Raw genomic sequence first — 12,250 nt, forward strand, 5'->3', positions numbered from 1 at the left:
TGGATGACAGTGAGAATTTATAGGTCTACAATTTTTTTTCAAATTGCAGCCCAATAAATGTTAAATGTCATCTCTGTTTAATAATTCACAATATATCACATAATTAACTCAGGTATTTTACAGGTGTATACGGGGAGGTCATCCCTTATCTTTTTTTGGCGTTATCACATAGGGTACATTTGTAAATAAATAAATAGATAGTTCTTTTTAAACTCCTCTCTGTGGGCACTAAGAGGGCCTTTTTTAGCCAGCCGTTATGGTTCGGTCATGCCCACAACGAGGAGGCCGAGTGACCAGGGCGGGGTCCGAAGTATTCGGACGGACCATTCCTCCTAACCGCTCGGTCGTAGATTTATATATTTTCTATTGCATATCTATTACAGTAATTATACATTGTAAAATTTCTTTTTCTAAAAAAACAAAAAATAAATAAATAAATTTGTAAAATCTGCCGAAAATCATAATAGATCTATCAAATTCGACATTGGATAGGTGGCAACACTGACAAGATGATTAGTTCAGACATGGCCACCTAGATGCTACCGTTTGGAGGATCGTACCGTAAACAAAGAATTGTAAAAACAGGCACGTGACAATTCTCTAGTCATAAGTAAGATGTTAGTTATAACGCGACCGATTTCGATTATAACGCAAGGAAAGAAATAAACGCAAGCGATGTAACAGGTGTTTTTTTTATATGTTGTTGTACCGAGAGGAACGGCGTATGCCATAAATAAAAAAACGTTCAATAACAATGTCGGGTTGAATCAACATCACTACTTTTTAATACCGAGCAACTTTATGGAATGTAGTTTGATACCGCTGGTACTAATAAGTTCGTGCATATGTCTGTATAAACTCAATAATTATTTAATAATGGCAAATGTTTTCGACATGATTACGTGCAAAATGCAAGCCTGACTGAGAAATGTTGGACTTACAGGATCTAAATTCCAGTACCAAATTTCCTGTGCATAATTGTGTCCAGTTACCGAATATCACCCAAACCACTGTCAAAATTAGAACTGGGAGGAAGAAAGCCAACAACAGTAAAGAACATAATTACGAGGTAAAGGATGTTGGCTTTCTTTCTTATCTTGAAGGCCATTCTAACCTCGACTGTGGTCCAGGTGATGATTAGTGACCGAATGTGGCAGGTGAGCGGTTGGGGTGGGGACCTAGGATCGGATGTGTCAAAAAACTCTGGAAAAGTGGTTGTCTGGATGGGTTGGAACCTATTCCTCGCCACATGGCCAAACCCATAATGGGCTTGCTAAAAAAAAAAGGCCTTCTTAATGCCCATAGGGTGGAAAGAATTAAAATAAAAACCAAACAAAGCAATGCCATGGAATATAAATCCCCGTGTGTTACTGTTGTTTCTTGTTTTGACCCAACGACGTGTGATCGTGTCAAAAACATTTGTCGTTAAATTGTTGGATTTATAAAGGTATATGTGTAAATAATCATACATCCATTACTTAAAACAACCTGTAAAAATCTCTTGATCAAATACTTTTAATATATGGTACGTAAAAAGCTTGTAATGTCATTCTTGTTTTTTTTTCTTGGGTTATCCGGATGGTATAGGATTGTACTGCTGACCCTTGATAATCCAACAGGTATGGGACCAAAGGGGTGTCAGATTACCGAAAGTGATTACATATTTGGCATTGTTTTGCTAGCAGTAGCCTACAATATTCCTACATTTTATGAGTAAAGTGCTGCCTAGGTTAATATGGAAATGAAACACCCATTTCGGTTAACTAAAACATGTTTATTAAAAGAAATATGGAAGCCAATAAATGTACTGTACAGTACATACAGTATGTATAGGCATAAATAATACAGTACGTACAGAACTGCTCACGGAAAAGACAAGAAATGTGTGTCGTGTAAGAATTGGGTGGGGAGATTCATGTCGCGACATCCTTCTGTGCAAGCAGGCACATAACGGGACGGGGACTAAGGTGACTACGGTGACCTTGACGGAGGTGCGTCAGACTACTGAGCATATCTGATTACAAACGCATTGGATTATCAAGAGTCAGCTGTATTTGTGTGTATTTTATACTATGCGTAAGATTATTTAATGATTTGTAAATTTACATGCTAATGCTTCTGTATGTAAATCATTTTATAACTAAACATTTATATTTTAATGTTATTCATTAAAATTTGTAATTATTTTATTTATGTAAGTACTATGAACAAATTAATTAAGTGAGAATGTTAGATATTTTCAATTAAATTTAAAGTAATAAAGTACAAATAAAATGTTTATGATTAAGGAAAAGTAAATATCTATTCTTTAATATATAATTGTTATATCTACATATAACTAAAAAATCTGTAGATTATTTTTGTTGGGGTAGTAATTATAAAATTATTATTATTAATTAATTGCGGTTGCAGCTTATAGCATGCAAAAAGACTATTCAAAAAATTCATATTTACTTGAAGATGATGATAACATTAATCAGAACTCTACAATAAATAAGGCTTTATAGGTGTTATTTTTTAACTTATATTTTGGGATGTTCTAATTCTGAAAACATTTAATGACTGATAACAATATTGATATTTTAATAAAAGGATTCTCCTATAGAGTATATCCTATATGTATATGTATAGGAAGTAGTTGATAGATCACAATCAGGATATAAATAAGTATGCATGAAAGGTGCACAGCTATCCTTTTAACTGAAATGTTTTTCAATTTTCGATGATTTTGATATATTTCTGAATATATTTTCTAATAATAATAATAGAATAATTACAACTGATAAGAATGTGTATTTATACATTCAGAAATTAGAAATAAAAACTATTAAACTCTTACAACTATAGCTTTATATCTCAGTTAACTCATAGCTTACATGATACAAAGTTTAAAAAATCCAGCTACGAGTTGCATAACTTTCCCAGCTATTATGAGATCTTATTTAGAAAGTAACTTTTATAATTTTAATTGCAATATAACTTAATAAAATTGTGTGTGGTGCCATCTGTTATGAGATTTTGTTATAAAAAAACTTTTTATATTTTTAATTAAAATGACAAAAAGCTTAATTTTGAGGGTAGGGATGAGTTTTATAAAAAAGAAAAAAGTAGAAATGTTAATAACGAGTAAAATTGTCATTAAGTCCGACCCGACTGGAGATACACATGACCCTCTTTATCTCACCACCCCTCGATCTTCAACCACCAATGCCCTTCATATATAGGCCACCGTGCCAAATTTCATTACTTAATATGTATCCTATCCTGAGATATTAAGCGAAATAGATGCCAACACACAATATACATACATACATATCCATGGGATTTTGTTTCTTTTACTTTTTTGGATTTGGGACATCTGAAAATATGCAGAATTGTAAAAAATGCTAAGGGTCAAATTTGACACAATTCCAATGCGTTTCCATGTTATGGGTACATTAGAGCCAGGAAAGTAAAATTAAAATAAAATATCTAGTATATTTTCATAATTTCAATAAACTTTTTGTTAAATATTGTTAATATTAAAACACTTAGAAATTTAAAAAGTTCAATTAATTATTATTATATTTTTAAATCTTAATTATATATTTTATAATTAATTTTTATAGGTGTTATTTTTACTTATGGCTTCATTACAAGGACTTCCACCTTTACCTAAAAGTTTAAGCGGTTTATTGAATTTTAGTAGTGCACAGTGGAAAGAATTAGAAAGACTATATACTATGCGTACAATGATTCAGCAAGATCTAACGCGCAACATGGTGGAAAGATCGACGTTGCAACACGGTTCTTCCGAAGACGACGACAGGAGTGACATGTACGGAAGCGGAAGGGGAAGTCCTTCAATCGACGGACGAGGAGTGAGCAGAGCTAGCAGACTAGATGCTCAGTTGGCTTTATTGAGAAAAGAAATGGTAATATTTGTATAAAATTTCAATATATTATCATCATCGACACAAATATTTCTAATTCACTGTTAAATGATAAATATTGCAGGTTGGTTTGAGACAATTAGATATGTCACTTTTATGCCAGTTATGGTCTTTGAACGAATCAATTCAAGAATATAAACAACTTCTTCAGGAACGAATGTCGTTCTCTCCTACTCATGCTTCGTCACCAGGATGGGATAATGGTTTGGAATCTCCAAGCAGCGAAGAGCCACTAGAAGTAAACGGCAAACAATTTAAATTGGATTATCCTATTGCTAAACATCGAAGTATGCACGGACATCAGGATTTAGATGTGGTTCCAGAACGGTTATCCTCGACCGACAGTTCGTCTCATTCTAGTCTAGAGTTTGGTAATATATGAATTTTAAATTATTAGAAGTAAATTTTGGTAAAACTGTCAAATGCTATATTTATGACAATTTTCAAAATATAGCATTATGCAGTTTATACAAATTTTGACAAATATCAAGAAGTGAATCTATTTTTCTTTTATAACGTTAATGTTATATATTTATAGAAAAGATTGGATACTTCTTCTGTTATATATTATTTATTTATAACAGTGATTTGATATACTTGAATGTTTGTGCTTTATCGATAAGGAAGTTTTTGAAAAAAAAAATTATCGTAAGTGCTATAATACGAAGTTTTACAATATTTATGGCAAATCGAGTGTTAGATAGTATGATATTTATTACTATATTTTATTGGAATCGTACTTATAGTTATGAGGGTTTTAACTCTTACATTCAGGATAGAGTTTTTCTAAGTATCACTACTTAACCTTCACCTTAAATGTTAGTTTTCTATCAAATATCAAATTTGATAGCATGCACGTAATTTATTCAAATTTACAATTTTTATAAAATGAAATACATCTTAATAATTACAAGAAAGCATTTAATGGAATCAAATACATATCTTTGTAGTCTTGACAATACAAATAGATATGTTTCTTAAAATTAAAATAGAAATGAGATGTGCATTTAGTTAAGTAATTCCAGTTAAGATTCATATTTGATGTGCACGTTTTCCACATTTGTCATTTGAATATGTGAAAATATAAATTACGATTTGCATTTTACTAAGACCGGTCGGTAAATCTAGATCACAATTTACACGTCGAAAAGTCATTCTTCATTTGTATTCATACAAAACATATCAGAAATAGTAAAACTTCTATTTATGATGAATGTTTACAAAGTACTTGATGTATATTATTGTATTATTCTCATGCAGATAAACTTAATATATAGAATATTTTTTAAAATAAAATGGTTTATAAAATTCTCATTTAATATGGTGTTGTAATAGAAGGCAGCTATAATTCTGTTTATTTCTAAGTATATTGTATTTTATATTCTACTACACTATTTTGTTTTCATTTTGATATATTGATTGAAAATAAATATTTTTATTTGGAAATTTTATTATTATTGTAAAATAACAATATAAGAACACATTAATGCAATTTTTTTTTTATTCTATAATAATATGAATAGTAAAAATGTTAGTTTAATCACAAGATACTGAATACATTATCATACGTTGAAAAATTTTTATTGAATTAATAAAATCACTGATGCAGAAGTTCGATTTTCAGGTGGGAAATAAATATTAAAAGGAAGAAAAAGGTTTAAAAAAATCAAAATAAATAATTTTTCATTTAAATTTAAGTAGGAAAGATGTTATTTATCTTGGAATCTAATCCAAAATCCAACTTGTAAAATGTAGACATTTTTTATTTGGAAATATCCTATTAAAGTTTTGATCCAACATTGGGCAGAATTTTAAAAAATCAGGAAATGCCTTTTTTGTGGTTTGCACATTCACACTTTAGCTTATGATATTTAAATATGCTAAGACATCTTTAATCATAAGGATGTAGCACTGCTCTATAATTGGACGACTGAAATCGGCAGCAACAATTTTTTACAAATTTTAAAAACTGTCACTTCTGGGTAATAAAGTAATCAAACCTTCGTTTCAAAGAATTAAAACAAGAGTTTTTGATAAAGAAGTAAAAACTTTTTTTGTGACTTTGTCCTCTGGACACTAAGAAGGCCTTTTTACTAATGTGTATTATGGGTTTGACTAAGTCCACAATGTGGATGCCTGGTGGCGAGGGATGGGGCCAAATGTATATTTTGTTATTTTCTTAAATATTCGTTACACGATTCATATAAGTTCATATGATTATGCACTTAGTGTTACTTTCAAATTCATCAATGTAAAAACTATGTAAAAAGTAGAGAAATACCTTATGTCTACTGTAATAACCACAGATTGCATTTAGCAGTTACTCAGGAAATATGCAATGTCAAACAATTCTTTGAGGAATGTTCTATATTGCACATAATTCTAAAAAAAAGGAACAGTTGCAAAAAACATACAAAGTAAAGCACTGTCAGTTCTTAGAACAAAAGTGGAATAAGCATTTAGATGCAACAAAAATAATTTTTAATAATTATAAAGAAATATTAATGTTCTAGAGAAGACAAAAATCCAACGATGAGTTGCTTAACTTTTCCAGCAACATTTGGTGGCACCATCTGTTATGATATTTTATTTAAAAACATTTTATATTTTTAACTATTATAAAATGGCAAAAAGCTTAATTTTGAGGTAGGGATGGGTTTTATAAAAAAAATTGTAAATACTAATGAGTAAAATTGTCTGACTCTACTGGAGATAAACACGACCCCCCTTTATCTTCCCACCTCCTCGACCTTTAATCACCAAAAATTAATCAATCCCCCTACTAAACAAACCTCCCTGCAAAATTTCGGAAATTTTTGACAAAAAGCTTCAAAGAGGATGAACAAATTCATGTCCCCCCCACACGCTAACATCCATACATACAGAAAAAACATCACATTTTTGTATTTCTTGATGTCTTGTGAGGTATCAAGTGTCCCGAGTCCAAAAATGTAAAAATCTTGGGGGGGTCATTATTTGACCGATCGTCATACTTTCCATCTGTTATATATAACAGCAGGGAAAGTAAAAATGGATTCAAAAAATAAACAGTATGTATAGAATGTACAGTACATTGTATTAACTACTGTCAAAAATTAAGATTTTCATTATTGCTTACTGGTAATTGTCTTAAAAACAAATTTTAGAAATAATTATCCCTGCAGATAAAATTTTTCAGCCGCCAAAATTTGGTTTTGGCAATTTGCTGAAAATTAGAAAATCTGTCGAGGAAATGTTGAAGTAAATGCAATTAAGTTTTTAATAAACTTAAAAACTGTACACACAGACTTCAAGGATTATCTGTTATCAAGTGAAAGGTCTTATTTTGACAAAAAGATTTACCAATAATCGGTAACCTGTTATACAAATAAACATCACACTAAACCCGATAACATTAAGCCAATACATCACCAACCTGGTAACCTGTTAATTGCTGTTTCAAATGCAAATGATGACACGGATATAGAAAAAAAAATGAAATTTCTGGAAACGCTTGGTATCCTCAAAAGAAAATTCTATTGTTAAAAAGCTATTTAGAAGCAGAAAGAAACAAAATAAAATTGAATATTTCATTAAAAAACATTACTATTGAAAACACACTAATTTACTAGCGATATGTTGAAGCAGTGAATATCAATTCACAAGAATAAATTGCTTACAAAAATGGTGAGTGAACTAATAGAGGATGACAAATTTAATTTTATTACAATTAAAATAAATATACAAAGATATCAATAATAATAATAATGCTACAAAGGTTTAATGATAAAAAGACCAGATGACTGTAATTATTTTTTGGGGTTTTTAATGCTTTTTGTTTATGAGTAAGCATAAAATTGCTTGAGAGAATGAATCATACAGGAACACACACTTAAGATGGATATACAGGATTTTATTGATTGCCGAGGATATGCATTTCGGACACGTAACTCATTGGTTCTCTTTTTAATTTTACATCAATCTGATTAAAACTTAAGTTATAGTTAAAAACTTCAAAAAGTCATAATAAACATGTAATTTCTGTCATCAAAGTAATTTTGTGTGTTATAGATAATAGCGACAACTGGATTCCAATGTATAGTAAAATGTAAAATAAATAAAATTAATAATAAAGTGGATGCCTGTATTTTATAAAAAGGGGGATTATCATAAAATTCTATTAAAACAATAAAAATTAAAAGTTGGTATAAAGAAACTTGTATGTTCGAAAAAAGAAATAAAATCTATTAAAATTGTAATTCAAGTAAACAAATAAACTATTAATAAAAGAAATAACTGTAAATTACGAAGGAGGGAGTATAATAAAATGCAATTAAAACTGTAAAATTAAAAGATTGGTAAAAAGAATAAAACTCATTAACAATCACTGTGTGACTGACTAACAGCTAAAAATTAGATGAATGCTACAGCATAATATAGAAAAAGACTGGAGGGGATGTAAAATGAAAAAGAGGACTGACAAGGGACATGTCGAAAATGCATATCCCCAGGAATCAATAAAATCCTGTATATCCATCTTATGTGTGTATTCCTATACGATTTGTTCTCTCGTGCATTTTTATGTTTATTCATGATTACAAGAGCAAAAGGCAATCGAGTACAACAGCATTTTTACTAAAATAAACTAAACAAGCAATTATTTATTGACATGGTCACAATGCCAGGCTACAATTTTTAATAATTTTTTTAATTTAAAATATATGCTCTCTACCTCAAATTAGTAGTGTCTTGCCCCTGTACATTACACTTTTCTGTTAGCAATAGAGTCATGCAGGTCATCTATCTAACTCCTTTCAGGGAAACTTTTCGAATTAAAATAATGTAACTTTCAGTTTGCATCAGAAGTTTGTATACAGTTAATTGGGGGTCTCCTGCCCTTAATGTTTCCATATCCAGTCTCGGCTTTCATCTATCTAACTCCATTCTTGAGATTAAGTAAAGACAGACGGATGACTGGAAATTTATAGGTCTACAAATTTTTTTAAATTGCAGTCAAACAAATAGTTTTCCCCCTTAATAGTTTTATGAATGATTTGTGTGTTTATATTTTAAATAAATAAAATGTGTGCACTTCTTTTCATGTTTTAAATTATGTTAATTTAAAAAATTTTGTAGACAAAGAATATCTATGTGCATATACAGAAGTGCTTAAATAACATCAAATTTCACTTAAGATTTTCAATAAATTTTTTGGAGTGAATTGTGGATCTGCTTTCCTGATAGTATTCTGTACTCCCAGACACCTCTCAATAAGACCACCCACAATTTACAAGTTATTCCTTATCATATAATTGTCCTAGCTATGCTCTCGTACAGCCAATTGTTAATTAAAAATCTATAAGTCATTCGTAATCTGAAGTATCCGGGTGTAACCTTGTACTTTTGTATAAAACACATGATAAAACACTGCAGCAAAACTGAAAACCCATAGTAGTATTCTTCAGAGGCTTGTCGGTACATTTTCAGCAGTAACACTTTGAACAGTAGAACTATGTCTTAACAGTATTTATCCAGAAGCCATGTGTCTAAGGTTGACACAGCTACATTTTTGCTGTGTATTACAGGCATCCAACAATGTTTACTGGTTCTTTTGGATATACTGCCACCAAGGGCATCCAATGCAACTTTTCCAAGATGGGCAAAGTGATGTACAGTACTCACACTATCATAATTATTGCTTAAAATTATAGTTTTAAATGAATCATAAATTAATAACAAATAACAATTATATTATGGAGTTTAATAACACTCAAAAACAGTGGGGGTAAATGGGGCACTAATTCCCCGGAATAGAGTAAAAAATTCCTAATACTAATCACAAAAGCGATTGAGACACGTAACCTTACACCCTCTCTGTCATTATGATGACCATGAGGCACTTTGTCTTTTTGTATTGATGCAATACTATATTCTATCATCTACTTGTAAGAAAAAAACCAAAAAAATATAAAATTTATTGATGTAACTATTTGTCTCGAATGAAAATTTGTGGATGCCCATGTCACGAGCACCACCCAATTGCCACAGGGCAAAGATCTTGATAAGAGGGTGTATGAATGATAACTTTTCATACACTCATCTGACCTAGCATTACACAAAGATAGCATAGCAGCTCAACATCAGAGACGAACAATGAATGAGTGGATAAAACCACCAAACACTGGTCGTTTGTCTTGGGTTTGCATCTCACTAACAGATTGGCTATGTGGAATTTTCTTCACATTTGTGTCACCTAAATAAGGGCCAGTTTCCTCACACATACCTCCTGGGAGATCCTCTCTTGGCAAATTAACCAACTATGTTGATACAATCACTGTAACCTGTGAGTAGAGGATTTGATCCCGGGATCCCCGACCACTTTTTATTCCCGAAATTTTCAGGACTAAGTTTTCCTGATCCTGAAATTTTCGGGATTGACATAATTTTAAAAAAAAGTTGCAAAATAGACTGCATGAAGCAAAATGTTCAGTGCGAGTGCTCTTAACAGAATTGCTTGCCATTTCTGTTAAGAGCACTCATTTTAATATAAAACTTCTTGTATTTTGAACTAAAATGATAGACAAGCAGTTCTCACTGGGTTACCTGTTAAATGAGTGATAAAGGTTTTTCAATTTATGTACGTTTAAGAGATCTCACTGATGCTTGAAAAAGAATAACTAACATGAAGACAGTGATTTTAAGTCTGATTAGCTCGGTGTATACCATAAAATACATTGATTTTTGTCTAAATTTTGATTTGTTGATTAAAGAGCTGATTTCTGTAAGACTTTCTTATTTTTTATTAACCCTCAATACCGAAATAATCCCAGGATTGACTAAATATAATCCCAAAATTCCAGGATTAGAAAAGGGCTGGGATCGAATTCCCTACCTGTGAGTCACATAGATGTATACAAACACCATAGGCTAAAGTCCAGAAAACCAGCAACAAAGCCATATTCAATTGAATGGCAGATTATATGGAACCAGTATAAGTCTTCTGAAGTACTACTACACAAGACTCCACTGTGTAAGCTATACAGGTTGTCTGTAAATGATTGCTATACTTAGTATATCAAGGTAAGTATTCAACTAAACAGTTGTAACTAGTGCCATTTGAATGGCAAACTCCGAAAGTTTTACGTAACAAGGATGCCTAATGTGAACTTCATCCACAATCCGATAAACATCCAGTCTGTAATCCAGCTTGTTCATTACTTTAATGTGATCTTGTCAATTCTCTTAATATCTGTGATAATTTTCAGTTTTAATTAGTATCTAGTAGTAGAGATGATGCAAACACTTTACATAACTCCCAAAGTCATGGGGTACGTAAAATACATGAGTCACATGGAGTAAGATTGGGAGAAAAAGACCACTTCATCCACTCTTCATTTCAACCTCAATTCTTCCAATGATTTGTTAATGTGACATTCAGAAATTTGCAAATAGAGCACCACCTCTTCACCTGAATGTCTTGTTGAAAGACAAATGCACTGTCATATTGCTGCAGCATTAACCAATTCTTAAGCATATGCACATGATTAATTTCATTGTTTTTGGCAAAGAAAAATAGATTACACATTTGGCTACGACAGCTACTCAGATTTCTGCATTCTGCTGATACTAGTTACGTACATTATATGCGTATGGTTTGTAGTGTCCTCATATTTTACCCGTGAAAGCATACACACTTAAAATAATTTTCAAGAATTATTACTACATTTTTGAATCTTGTAATGACCAGTGCCATCACATCTCTATGAAACACAATTATGTTATGAAATCTAATTCAGTAATCTGATTGTGTTAAGTAAAACAAACCTAAACATTTTGAATGTATTTAAGATATTCATAATGGAAGAAAGATACTCATCTATTGTCAACATGATTAGTGTTACTTGGAAATTATTACATCAGTGTATTACTTTCAATTATTGTCTAGTGTAAATCCAAGAATTGTAATAAATTTTAACTTTGTTCAGTAATCAAGTATATTTTGTGGTTGGATTACTATTGCATTTAGAACTTGCAAACACATTACTTTTGCTCCAAAGATTACAGTTTAGTTTAATAATTATGTTCATTTTTAGAAACTTCCAAATGGTTTCATTTTAAAATTAAGCAAAAAACATTAAACAATAACAAAATTCAAGATTTAGTCTTCTCATTGGAGAGAAAAACAGTACTTAGTCATTAAACAATAAAAGTTAAATATCCTCAAAAGTGTTGGGTGTAATTATAATATAATGATTTATTAGAATATTAAATTTTGAAATTTTTAGAGATTGAGAATAATAGCAAATATGAAGATAAATGTATATTAAAACAACAGGACG

The 12,250-nt window shown here is 30.8% G+C and overlaps 1 protein-coding gene across 1 annotated transcript; it reads left to right on the forward strand.

Annotated features, from left to right (window-relative positions):
* The first annotated feature begins 512 nt into the window (after positions 1-512).
* LOC136986923 (protein FAM89A-like) lies at positions 513-5,582 on the forward strand. Its single transcript, XM_067284566.1, has 4 exons — positions 513-585; positions 3,609-3,914; positions 3,997-4,303; positions 5,557-5,582. The coding sequence occupies exons 2-4, from the start codon at positions 3,624-3,626 to the stop codon at positions 5,565-5,567; spliced, it is 609 nt and encodes a 202-aa protein (XP_067140667.1). The 5' UTR covers positions 513-585; positions 3,609-3,623; the 3' UTR covers positions 5,568-5,582.
* Positions 5,583-12,250: the final 6,668 nt, after the last annotated feature.

Source organism: Centruroides vittatus, unplaced genomic scaffold (assembly GCF_030686945.1).
Source record: "Centruroides vittatus isolate TY-2023 unplaced genomic scaffold, ASM3068694v2 scaffold_1323, whole genome shotgun sequence".
In the NCBI taxonomy this organism is placed as follows: domain Eukaryota; kingdom Metazoa; phylum Arthropoda; class Arachnida; order Scorpiones; family Buthidae; genus Centruroides; species Centruroides vittatus.

Coding starts and splice junctions, on each gene's coding strand:
- LOC136986923 (XM_067284566.1), top strand. CDS start 3,624: ATGGCTTCATTACAAGGACTTCCACCTTTACCTAAAAGTTTAAGCGGT. Junction 3,915..3,996: donor CTTTATTGAGAAAAGAAATG/GTAATATTTGTA, acceptor TAAATATTGCAG/GTTGGTTTGAGACAATTAGA.